The following is a 13,969-nucleotide window of genomic DNA, read 5'->3' on the forward strand; positions in this document are numbered from 1 at the left end:
AGCACTTTTTTGTCATAAAAGAAACGAAAATAATGCTAATTAAAATTTCTAAATTTTTTTGACTCTTTTCTTGACTCTCTTTCTAATCAATGCTAGTTGGTTGAGCTGCTAAAATTTTATTAAACAATTGGGAGATAATATACATACGGTTTTGTCCCTTTTTACATCACTATGAATACTGCTGGTTAAAATAACAATTAAGAGAGTCGACGAGACAAAATCTGAAAATAACGGGGGTACTAGCTTTGCGGGATGACGCGTATGCAACGCTAGCCTGGGTATCCAGACTCAAAATTTCACACTGTTACCTCAACATACAAAGTTTCTAAAATTTTAGAGTCTGGTGCAACTAAAAAAGTCTGATAGAGTTTGTTTGATACTGTATGTGAGTGAACCATTGTTGACAGACTATCAAAACTTTGGAAACCCAGGCAGACACACATAATTAACTTACCATAAAACCTCTTTTAAAAACTCAAAAAACTTTCAAAACTACTTTAAACTACATCAAAACGTCAGCCACATTTATAAAGGCTCCTTTCCAGCGGTCATTTTGGTTAGAAATGAACCTGTGTTTTCATTTTCATTTGTTTATATTATTTTGCACTGTCAGCTTTTTTCCATAAATTATGCGCGCGCATAGAAAAATATCGTAAACCCCGCGAAAATTCTGCTCAGTGACTGGGCGAGTACTTACCAATTAGAGACACTCGCAAATGCAGGGACAGATATCCCTGAAGGCGAGTTACTTGGACCAGACCGTAAACCAGAAAAAATATTATAAAAAACTAGACGGTGAAATAGTTTACGGTCTGGATATCCAGGCTAATGCAACGCCCAAAATTCGGTGGTTAGGGCCTCAATTAGAGCGAATAAAACGGAGCCTTAGAGAGACTGAAATAAAGGAAAAACTTGAATTTTCCAAGCACGGCGGAAGCGGAGAGACTTTGAACAAATTTCATGATTTTTTCTATTTCCTAGCGAAATTTAACTCATTCGGCCTTCAGCCTCTCCACTTTTACGGTTATTCCGCCGCCGGGCCTGTTTACTCATGAGTTTTGTGAGCCTTATTGAGACTATCTTTCTTGAAATATAGGCTTGAAATGGGATTTTTAGCTATTTGTACAAAAAGGGACTGGAATTAAATTTCGTGTTTTTTGCGACCCTCAGAGGGATTTTACAGATGCAAAAGGGACCCTTAAGGGCGGCACATATGTATACGTAACCTCCTTTTACCTACGTTAGGTACCCAGGAAGCTGTTCCCACTTACCAATACCAGCCAGCAGAAATTTAGAAAATCCTCTTTTTTTCCTCGGTTGGTACGCAGCTCATTTTTTCTAGCTGTATTGAAAGAGACTAAATTTTCTTGGAACCCGTAAAATACCTTTAATATTGATATGCAGATAACGCAAAAAATGCTACTTTTCCAGAAATTTTTGGTTACTTTCTCATTCTCAGGTTGCTAAACAAAGTTCCATATTTTTGGGCCATTTTCAGGCCTGACCCCTTTTAAAATTCAAAAAAATTATAAGATATTACTGAACATAATAAAATCTTGTTTGCGTTTCTCCTTTTGAAATGACTTTTCAGTCACCTGGATAAAATTATGAATAAAGATCATTAAAAATAATCATTAAGTAATAAATTCAAATAAATAATATTTGATAAAACAAATTCAATTTAATATATTTGATAAAACAAATTCAATTTAATATATTTCTCTTTCTAAACTGCATATAAAGCAACATCGAATATAAAATGTAATATCGTTACTTCAAAGGTTGAAAATTAGTTCAGTAAAACAGTAAAACAATTCAGTAAAACAGCTCAAATTAAAACAACGTACTTTGATATTTTGTTAAAAGAAATTAATTTAGAATGGTGCTGAGTTTTTGATTTTTAGAAGAAATCTATGTCACAAGATTTTGATGCCTATAGGGGCCATCCATATAGTACGTACGCAGTGAAGGGGTAGAGGGGGTTTAGCAAAAGCGTACATCTATTGTTTAAATGACATCATTTCTAATGTTCTCTGCGTACAAGGGGGGTATCAAATTTTTGGAAAATCTTTGCGTACGTACTATATGGACGGCCCCATAGTATAATATAATAAATAGATTATTTTCTTTCACTTAAAAGTCTTTGACTTGCAATCTATCATTTCCTGTAGGGTGGAAATCAAAGTATTGCTTTTTTCAGATTCTTTTTCTTTAATGGGAAGCTCTTTTTCTCTCAATGATAACTCTTTTTCTTTGAAATTACGATCTGCCTCTTTTTCAGTAGATGCAAGGTTTTCCTTTTTATTGAGGTAATCATAAATGAATTCTTGTTTGTCGATTTTCTTGTCTGATCTAGTTTTACGAATCTTTTTGCCTTTGTTTTCTCAGGAAGGCAGACTGTGAAAAATTGGAGAAACAGATGCTAGAGCAAACCAGGGATATGTTATAGCGGAGCTGGATGAAGGACGAGAATTCCTTAGCGGATTACTTCTTTGTCTTTTCTATTGTAAACTGTTGATAATAGAAATCCATCTCTGTCCCCTTCAGTGTTCTGTTTTTATAAGAACAATGAAGCAGACAAGGTATTAATGCAGTACGTTTGCATATATTTTGTTATGATGTTCCCGCTTTTCATCAAAATAATATTTGCAGAAGATACCCCAAAAGCTTCCTTGTAAATGAAATCTATTTTTATCAGCGTGTGTTATGAATTTGAGAAGCTTTCATGATTTTTCTTTAAACATTTCGGATGTAAATATTTTGACAAATATTGTTTCAATTGACTTGAAATTTTTTCCATAATCAAACATACCGACTTAGAAAGTGAGGCACCCCGGTAAATATTTTTATTTTTATTTTCTTGCTTTGAGTTTCGTCATTTTCTGCAGATAGGCGAAATCTAAATAAAAAAAGAAAGGATGAATGATTACTTATTGCTTTAAATAGAAGGAACTTGACCGACCAGTTGAATTGAATTGACAAGTTGATAGGTAGGTTGTGCTTAACACCAGACCCTCCCACTCCCGATACAATCAATGATAACATGTGATGATACATCGTCCCTTATTTTTAAACATTAGTTTTGGATTGTGATTAAAATAAGAAAGTTAGAACAGCTTTTGGTATTTATGTATGTCCTTTAAAAATATATTGCTTGGAATTTCAAAAGGCTAGACTTGAATATAATGTTATTTTATGAAATAAAGGGTACTTACACTTCTGAGAAGTTTCTTTTCTTTCTGTTGTCTTTCTGCTGTTGCATCTCTCCACAGACTTTTACTTTAGCACATAAAAAAAGTTCAAAAAATTGCTGTGATTTTTTTTGTTTTGACGATTCTTTAGGCCATAGCCATCTCAGCATAACCTTTCTTCGGCAAAAGAGTAAAAAAAAAATTTACATCCTGACCACGAGCGAAGAACGGAATTTCCCGCCTTTTCTCGACTAATTTTCAAGAAATGCAGGTCGAAGGTGCGGGTCGTTTAGCCTGGAGGAAAGCGGTAGATTTAGCACATAGGCTACCAAAATTCGTCCGTCGTCGTGAGTTATCTGCCAATACTTAACCTCGCTATTATAAGTTTTTTATGATTTACTATATGGCGCTAGAATATAATGACCTGGAATTGTCTGGTCAAACATCACGCCTTCGGGACTAAGACCATTGGTCGAGTGGTTTTGCTGACGGCGCAATTATTTGTTTACATTGGTTGCCTGTTGTTGTGCACGGAAATAAACTGACAAAGTTTGGAACTTCGATTGAAGTGAATAATACGATTGTTCAAACTGAAAATTAAAAAAAATGACAAAACTAAGTGACGAAATATGACAAGAAAAATGACAAGAAAATTAAACAGAAATTGACTGGAAATCTTGAGGAAATTGATCAAATTGACCTTAAAAGTATCATGAAATCGCACAAGAAATCACTTGAAATATACCAAAATTAATGAAACCTAACTTAAGCTTAAAGAAATTGATTTAAAAATATCAAAAATAATCTAATTCCAGACACCTGAGCCAAATAGGCTGATGAACAGAAAAACACAGAGAGGCAAAGGCAAAAAGCAGAAAGCAACATACCAGGTAGCCAGTATGTGAGAACTGTGAAAAACTGTGCACAAAAATTGAGAATTGAATTTGATTTTGAAAGTTAAGACCAAAACTGTCTAAGTCTTAAACTCCATATTTTGATGCAACCACACACAACGCTTCTCATAGCTCAATCGTATTATTCACTTCAATCGAAGTTCCAAACTTTGTCAGTTTATTTCCGTGCACAACACTTGTTACCAAGTAGTCGCCGGCGAAAAAAGTCAAAAGCTCAAAAAATTTAAAAATTAGAAACAAAGTCTGAACGTGAATTTGATTGATATACAGTATCTGTGAAAATTTTGTAGTCACTTTGGTATGAAATGAGAATATCAAGTATGTAATTAACCACATTACATCATCGACCTCCCTGGAGCTGGTTCTGTCAGTTTTGACACGGGCGTGGTGAAGCGTGTATAGATTTGAATACACCTATTTCCTATTAGCAGATTCTTGCAAAAGTCACGAAAAAACGTTGAGTAAACAAACTTTTGATTGGCGGAGGCATGCAAAGATTACCTCATACTCTGGACATTTTGAAAAATATGCTTGTATATGCAATTTTTCAGCCAATCAAAGACTTTCTCGGCGTTTTTCGTGACTTCTTTACATGAATCTGCTAATAGGAAATACGTGTATTATCGCATACAGCTTTGGCTCCACATAATAAAATGGCGCGTGATACTATGGAGATAATAATCGTATCATTATCTACTTTATAATGGAAACTGTGGTTTATTTCTGCCTTTTAACTCGTGGTCAATACGCCTGATGAAGCCAAAGCAGCATCGTCAAGCAAACCAAGTGCAAGTGAACAAGTTTCATTCAAAAAACTAAAAGTAAGTGCTTATTTCTATGTTCAATTTTTGCTCTTCAAAGTAGGTTAAGTTTACCTAAATTTTAAAATGTTTAAAAAGTTGAAAGAGTATGAAAACTGTGTGGTTTCACAACCTCAGATATATTTAAATGAAAGATTGAAAGAAATATTTCACTTCTTTCTGCAGATGTGAGTAACAATATCACTAACTCTCAGTTTTCTTTTAAAAATAATGACATTTCCACTGTATCATCTTCGCAATACTGTGCGAGAAACCCCAGGGATTTATAGTTGCGCAATTGACAGCTTTTTGGAGCGTTGCTATCATTCATTATATTCATATTTGAAGTTATGTGCGCCGTTTTTATCAGACTTTCTAAGTTTTTTGTTTACCAACTGTCAGCGATACGAAACCACGGTGTCTAGTGCAACACCCAACAGGTTAGGCAACCTGTATAGGATTATATACAGACTAAATGTCCTTCTTTTCGTTTGAAAGATTGCGACGCTCAATTTTCTGAAATATTTAAAGATAAGGTTTTTGACAACCTCAATCAAATAAAAAAGTCTTTTATTTATTACAAGTTATGAGCTTGAACATCACTGTATTTGTGGGAAATTTTTGAAACGTTTCGGTATGTTGAATTTCCTACAGACATGCCTCTGGATTTTTATAGTTTGTGGCCTGTGCATCTTGATAATCATACTGATATTGATTTGGAGTGTGATATTTTTTTACGCAAGTACTGCTTGAATAGCAATGTCGTAATCCCTGCTAAATTTGCATTTATAGAATTTTCTTCTGAGTTGATGAATTTAGTTCATATTCATGATGATCTCTTTAAACAATATAAAGTACCAACTTTCTGCTGTTATTATGAATAGTGGAGCGCATTTTTCTATGGCAGTCAATTTATCCAATGAGTGGGTATTTATTGACGACCTTTTAAAAAATCCAGTTCGATTCAGTACATTTGCAGATGCGAAGGCTTGTAAGCCCAATGGGTTGTTTTTTTCTTTGTTACGTAAGGGAAGAAGGGATTCAAGTTTCACAGACTAATACTTTTATTTGACGTCAATTGAGAGCAGTCACAATCTAACAGCGATAGTTAAATTCAAAAAATTTGCATTTTACTAAGAAAATCATGGAAAATCGCTACAAAAACCAACTTAAACCACCCAACATCCAACCATCGAAAACTGCATACTCATGAAAACATCTACAATTACGTCCACAAGACAAAGGATAACTCCAAATCCTCTTTGCACCAGCACCTCATGTGTAGACGATCGTAACCAAAACAGTTTGGCATGTTCAAAGTGTAACAGACTAGTACATTTCACCCTATATGATACAATGCTTTTAAAGATGACAAAAGAACCAGCTGTAAATACGTTTGTCCAAACTGCGTTACAGTTGCTAAAGACCTTGTGAATCTCGTTACCACAGCTGCAACACAACCGTCACTAAAAACCGCCACAGAATTCTCAAGGAAACCATCAAAGAAAACGAAAGAACAATCAAGAAACTGAAAACAACCGAGCAACATCTTCTTGAAATCGTCGAGACCCAGAAACAAGAGCTTACAGAGTTAAAAACTAAACTCTCTAATGATCCAGCCTTGAACACCGTGGAGTATGTCGAAAAAAAACTAGAAAAGAAATTAGAAGATTTCCGGACGGAACTTCTGTCCACTCAAAGAAGAGTGCAAAAGATCATACGCCACTGCTGTTGTCTCTACCAATTGTGAGACCACCACTCCGAACAACGATAGGAGGCAGCAGAAGAAAGAGATAAAATCAGATGGTCAAAAAACTTGATTATTCACAGCGTATTCACAAATGATGCTCCTAAGAAAGATGAGACATGGGTAACATCACTCATTGAAAAGCTCCATGTCAAAGTAGACATAAAACGTATCTCAAGAATTGGCAAATCAACTGATGGGAAAAAGCGCCCACTCATTGTTACTCTAAACAGTGAGGAGGAAAAGGAAAGTGTGTTTGGAAATTCCAGCATTGAAAGGGATAGAGAAGTACAACGGTTTTAGCGTTTGCGATGATCTAACTGGACCAAAGAGAGAAGTATAAAGAAAAGGCAATTGACGCAAAAACGAAGAACCAGACTGAAAAAAATGGAATTAGGAGGGTAATAGGTACCGCAAAAAACGAGTTCCGCCTCAAGAAGATAATGGCCAACAATCGCCAAGATTAATTAAGAAACCATTGACAAATGAAGTAGAAAATAATAAGCAAAAACAAAAACAAACACGACAAAAATTAAACATTATGTATACAAACGCAGATCAGCTTACAAAAAGAAGAAACAAGAAATCGACTTTGTCGTCAAAGATTACTCCGAGCCTCCTTATGAAACGAATTCCTTGAATAAAGTCGGTCGTTGAATGGTCATCTTTATACACAAGTAAAAAAAACTGGTTCATATGATTTTCAAGAAGTATGCATGCTAGAGATCAAGTTGGAAGGATGAAACTGTTTACTCTTTGCGTGTATATGTACTACTAATACGAACACATCAGCCAGGAATAACATTGAACCTTCTCTTAAAGGAAATTGCGATCAACAACAAATATACTCACAAATGTATCGTCGGTAATTTCAGCTACAAAAACATCAAATGGAAAAACTGGTCAACTCCTCACGACGAAACAATTTTTGCACGCACTAAGAGACGCCTTTTTCTACAAACACGTCGATGAACCAACCCGGGCTAGAGAGACGGACACACCTTCCCCTATCAATTTGATCCTGACAAACGAAGAACACCAAGTCAATAATCTAACCTATCTAGCCCCCCCCCTTGAAAAAAGCGATCATAGTGTTCTCTCGTTCACATTTGAATTTTATTTTGAAACCGAGCCTGTAGGTGCGAAATACAAGTACAATAAACCAGCCGAGGCTGGAAGGTCAGCCAAAAGAGCTAAGAGGGTTAAGGGTTAGAGGGTCAAAGGGGTTAGAGGGTCAAAGGGGTGAAAGGGATAATTTTGATGAGATGCGAGCAAATGTTAGATCAGCGTTCGATACAATTGCAATTAGTAGCTGCCGGTTGAAAAGTCCAGGAACCTCGCTCGTTTGGGATGTTAGTTAGTCTAGTGTAATTAAACTTTTTGTTCATTTTAGTCAGTTATAATACATTTTTTCTGTTGGGTGTAGACAATATCCATATCTGACCAAAGTGTTATACTACAAATAAATAAGAAAATTGCCAAAAAGTCAAACCCAAAATAAAGATACATGCCATAATTTTAGTGCAGAACCATTTTTAGTTTTCATTACATAGAAACTGTACTTTTTTTGTTTACTTGATAAAACCCCAATAACACTTTGTCGTAACTCTCTGCAGCTTCTTCTAAAAATTGTAACTGACTGCCATTAAGCTACAAACTTTAAGAAAACCGCAAACTCCTGAAAAATATAGTTTTTGCCTATAGAAATGGATCAGTTATAAATATATTTTAGCTGTTTCTCTTCTTAATTTTATTTCATTATTTAGTTTGTTTATTATGTGTTTGGAACTGCGGGTCGGTTTTAGATATTGCCTGAGGGAGACTGAGTGTTGGGTACCCGTAACATGTGTAAAGTCGCTTTGAACCGGTCACAAGTCCGGGAGTTCAGGCATAGTTTTTGTTTTCTATTAATATATGTGTGTTGAGAGTTGTTATTTGGTGGTTTTGTGTTTCTCATTCTTTTTAATTCTCTTTTGTTTCAAAGTTAATCTTTCTTATTGTATTTTTCATCTGATATTGGAATGATTTCAAAAAAATAATAAATCAAAAAATGTATAATCTTCAAAAATACAAAAACATTCTTGTCTTTTTAATTTAGATCTTTTTAAGCTGCTCCTATATCAAATCTTTTCCTTTCCTTAAAATGACTGATATTACATCTTCAGTATATATATAACTTTGTGAGAAATATTTTTATCCTTCATAAATTTCTAAAGCAGGAACAATTTTAGTCTGTATACTTTACCAAATTCCAATATATAACACCTTGTCACAGGGCTCGAAATAACGGTCGGACATCGGACAATGTCCGACCCAAATGGCTTCATGTCCGACCCAAAAATCATAATTTTCAAGCTAAAGCAACCCTGATCGGACATTTTGCCCGACCCACTTGAAATTGTTATTTTGAGCCTTGTTGTCACAATTCTCTGCAGCTCCTACCAGAAATTGTAACTAGTCGCCATTAACAATTTTAAGCTACAGTAGTCACAAACCGCACACTCTAGAAAAACACATTTGCCAGATAGTGGCCATGTTGTGTAACTTGATGGTATTGGTATATATACTTCATTAAAAAATCTAGAAACCATTTCTCATAACTTTCCGCAGTCCACTTTCTGCAAGTCCGATAAAAGATATGTAAAAACTGTTGTCGCCATTCATAGACCTTTTTTCAAAGAGGCCACCCTGTTGAATAATTATGTAGTCCAGCAGAAAAACAATGATAAAACCATGCATAATTATTACAATATGCATGATACAGTAATAATGCATGGCTCTATCATTGTTTTCATGGCTGGAGTACATAATTATTGAACAGGATGTCCTTTTTAAAAAAAGGTCTATTCCATATCAATCGGTAGATACTCTACCTGCTGCCGTGGTACAGTAAGTCTGAAAGCTTTTCCGCTGCTTTACTGGATTCCGACTGTCAACCTCTGCACGCTCTGTGTTTACAAGTTTTCAAATCGAAGTAGCGAGCCGCGTGATAAGGGAGAGTAAACCGAAAACCAGTTTATCCACGGTTGACGGTTTCTCAATTTTTTAATTCGGACAAGTCCACGCCGATTCCCTTTCAACAAGATGTAGCTGCTTCTTTAACAGAAAAATATTTTCGATCGACCGACCGGACGACCCACTTTTTAAAGTAGAAATGACGGGAACCAAACAATTTTTTGCGATACGCCTTATATAATATGACTGAAGCCACAACCTTGCCGATACACAGGACATTCCGGTGCAGTTTGTCAGGTGCGCAAATATATGGATAAATCACTGGACAAAAGTTCCGGTGTAGTGTTTGGTGTACTTTGTTTCCTCCGAGAGAAAAATGTACCAGACAGTCCGGTGTGCACTTTTGAAAATTTAATGAAGAAAATACCAGACAAAAGATAACGCCAGAATGTACGGTGTATTGGCAGGGTCGTCTGAAGCCAACGTCAAGTCCAAAAAAAACACGATTGCATCCAGTCCTTATCAAATTTAGACAGTAGCTGTACTTTTGTATACTTTATCAAATTCCAATAGCATTATAACACCATCAATAATCACCCCCCTCTAGAGGCAAACAAGAATAATATGTTTTTATTGCAAAAACTAGCTACAGAAAATTCAAGATAAACAAAAACTTGAGCAAACGGCTTTAAACCTTCAAAAGATGTAGAAAAAGAATCCCCTTGATGAAAATAATGTGTTTGATTTGCCGAGTTAGAAAAATAAATGACAGAAATTGAAGCTTGCAACAGACAAACCGATTCACACTGGAAATACTTTGGAACAACACTTTATCGGCTTGAACCGCCATCTTGAAACACCACATTATGATCGTTAAAAACAACACACGCTAAAAGTACCCAAAAAGTTAACCCGATCGGAAGAAAGTTTAGAAATCAAAGTGAGATCGGTAATCGGATTTCGGAAATCGGTTTCAAAAGTTTCAATATTTTGATCCAGAGCTTCACCAGCGGGAAAAAAATCGCGGAACCGATTTGAAGGGTCACCGAGGCTGACCAATTAAGCAGACTACAAAGCGATGAAAGGAGGTCTTGAAAATTCTGAATGGGTTACTGATTTCGTTAGCAGAGCAGACGACACACATGTTAATGAGTGCTGGGATATGTTACGAGATAAACTTGACTTTAGGAACCGATACGTACCATGCACAAAAGAAGAAAACTCTCATAAAAGAAAGAGGAAATTTGCGATTTCTACAGAACGTCGAAAACCATCAAAGAAAAGCGTCGTCTACGCCGCAAATTGATAAGGTCGATTGGCACATCAACAAAACAGAGAAGTAGAGCTCAACACGCGATAACAAGAAACCTTGTAAGTAGAAAAATAGCACAGACAAGAAGGAGACTAGAAGAACAAATCTGTGATCAAGCGAAGAAAAGTCCGAAGAAATTCTGGAAATATATTCGCAGCTCCATGAAAACAAAACCGGGAATTTCTCCTCTCCTTCTTGACCCAAAGGATAACTTATCACTCTGTTATAGGGATGAAGATAAAGCAGACGTACTACAGGATCAATTTTGTAGTGTTTTTACACAAGAGCCTATTGGACCACTACCAGATGTAACTTTCGATCTCACCATTGAAATGGTCCGAAAAGAACTAAAAGGCGTGAACCGTAACAAGTCACTGGGACCAGATGAGATTCATCCTGCTATGTTGAAGGCGTTATCTTTCTATATTGCTGTCCCCCTATACATTGTTATGTCCAAATCCTTTGCAGAAAGAACACTACCGGATGATTAGAAGATTGCGCACGTATCCCCAATCTATAAGAAAGGAAAGAAGAACTTGGCAGAAAATCACAGGCCAGTTAGCATGACATCTATTGTTTGTAGATTGATGGAAAGAATTGTTAAAGATCAAATAATGAAGTTCCTAGTAGACAAAAAGTTACTTTCTGACAAGCAACGCGGATTCTTGGGGAAAAGATCGACAGTCACACAATTATTGAGTTATCTTGATAAATGTGCAGACTCAATATCAGAAAATAAAGTGGTAGATGTTATCTATTTCGACTTTGCCAAGGCCTTCGATACAGTTCCACACCGCAGATTACTCAAGAAACTTGACGCATACGGTATCAAAGGATTCACGTTAGACTGGATCAAAACCTTTGTGTCGGATCGATATCAGTATGTCAAGGCAAACTATCCAAGAAAGGTAAAGTAATCAGCGGAGTCCCACAGGGAAGTGTTCTTGGTCCATTACTTTTTGTGTTGTATATCAACGATCTACCTGAGGCTACAAGCTCTGATATGTACCTCTTTGCAGACGACACTAAGCTTGTTGAGGAGAAAAATAGTGCTAAAGATGCCATTCGCTTGCAACATGATATCGACGCAATGGACAGATGGTCAAAGGACTGGCTACTCAGATTCCACCTAGATAAATGCCATGTGCTAACACTGGGAAAATTTTGGAACATCAAACATGCCCATCCATACAACATAGACGGGTTAATCCTGGAGCACGTGGATCAAGAAAAAGATCTCAGAGTGATTATCGTCGGGGAACTGAATTTTGAAGAACACATCTTTGGTAAAATCAAGAAAGCTAACTCAATCGTTGGTCTGATCAGCAGAAGTTTTGACTTTCTTTCACCAGAAATGCTCCGCACTCTTTTTATAGCGTTCGTCCGACCTCATCTTGAGTACGCTCAAGCCGTTTGGTCTCCACGACTCATCAAACACATCGATGTCATCTAGAGTGTTCAGCGAAGGGCCACGAGGCTGGTTAGCGGGCGGGTACAATAACAAATCTTACGAATACCGTCTCCGTAAGATTAATGTTCCGAAACTGAAAATCAGACGTAAAATTGGCGATATGGTTGAAGTATATAAACATCTTCACGTTTATGATAAATCATCGGCCTGTCAAAAGTTTGTCCTTCGCGAACGCCCGAAACATCAGCACGATTATGAACTACAAAGAAACTTTTAAAATAATGGTGCCAGAGGGGTATCAAACAAATTCGTTGTTCTACTGAAGTATTGACATACGGAATGGTCTTGGAGTTGATGTTGTAGCTGCAACATCTGTCACCAACTTCAAAGAAAAATTGCTAACAGAATGGGAAAAAGATCTCCATAAATTGTAAAATGTTAAGCATGATTATTTCATAGAGGTCGATAGACCTGGGAAATATACCGGGTGCACCAAAAAAATCATTAAAAACAGCAATCACCCAATAAATAAGACAAAATGGCAAAAACACAATTTTATTGTTTTTTTTTTGTTTTATCTTATTTATATATTTTGCCAACAGTTTGTCTATCTTATTTTCCCGTCCTGAACATTTCCAACACGAGCAAACTCAATGCAGACCCAAGTTCTTTGAGCTACTAGTCGAGGAATGGTGATATATTTTTTAAAACGTTTTCTCACATAGCATCAAAACATCTCTTGGAGATTCCCAAAACTTTTTGTCAGCTTTTCCAAAAATATTATCCCACATGGGAATAGCTTGCTACCATATATTTAAATTCTGTAATGAGTTTTGATGAACATAGTTGCATTTTTTGGTATTTTTATGTGTAAAGAAGGTAAGTGTCAAGAGAAATATTTGCTCGCTGTTTTTGATGATTTTTTGAAATTTCGACATGGAAAAAACGTCAGTTCTTTTGAAATAACTTTCGAACTACTTTTTCAAATTCAATGTGTGATAGCTCAAAATTAAAGTAAGAGCATCCTCTTTAAGATATAAAAAAGAATGAACAAAAAATTTAAAACCTGAAGCTCACAATATCTCGACAAACATATATACTTTTTTGGTGCACCCGGTATTACTGTAAATAAATACTGATACTAAATTGAATTTACAAATTGAGAGTTGTGAGCAAGGCTTAAGATCTTGAAATAGACAAAACTCGTCCAAATGATGAAGTTATGAATCATTGCATTCAGTCGACCATAGCTATTGCAAGCCGAGTATTTTGAACAGAAACATTGCCTTTTGTGAACATAGTTATTGTGTCGGCAATAAAAAATGGAAACGGAAGGAGGCTGATTTTAAGGTTATGAATCAAAATAAAAGGATTAAAAATCCAGCATCTTTTGAAGATAACATATCAACAATAGAAAACATCCCTATTGAATTTGATATCACTGCCTCTGAAATTTCTGAACGGGGAAAGACTATAATGACAAAATTTCACCAAAAATTGACCAAACTAGAGCTTAGCCAGTGTTTGACCTGCAAGGAAGTTTGGTTTCATATAAAAAATAATAAATTTCAGAGGTGTAAAAGAGATAAAATTTTACCTTTAAGGTTCAGTATTGGTAATGACATGGTTCTTCCAAAGT

The 13,969-nt window shown here is 35.9% G+C and overlaps 1 protein-coding gene across 1 annotated transcript; it reads left to right on the forward strand.

Annotated features, from left to right (window-relative positions):
* The first annotated feature begins 11,922 nt into the window (after positions 1 to 11,922).
* On the forward strand, positions 11,923 to 12,372 carry LOC136798993 (uncharacterized). Its single transcript, XM_067055680.1, has one exon. The coding sequence runs from the start codon at positions 11,923 to 11,925 to the stop codon at positions 12,370 to 12,372; it is 450 nt and encodes a 149-aa protein (XP_066911781.1).
* Positions 12,373 to 13,969: the final 1,597 nt, after the last annotated feature.

The sequence above is a fragment of the Clytia hemisphaerica genome, unplaced genomic scaffold (assembly GCF_902728285.1).
Source record: "Clytia hemisphaerica strain Z4C2 unplaced genomic scaffold, Clytia hemisphaerica genome assembly, whole genome shotgun sequence".
NCBI lineage: Eukaryota > Metazoa > Cnidaria > Hydrozoa > Leptothecata > Clytiidae > Clytia > Clytia hemisphaerica.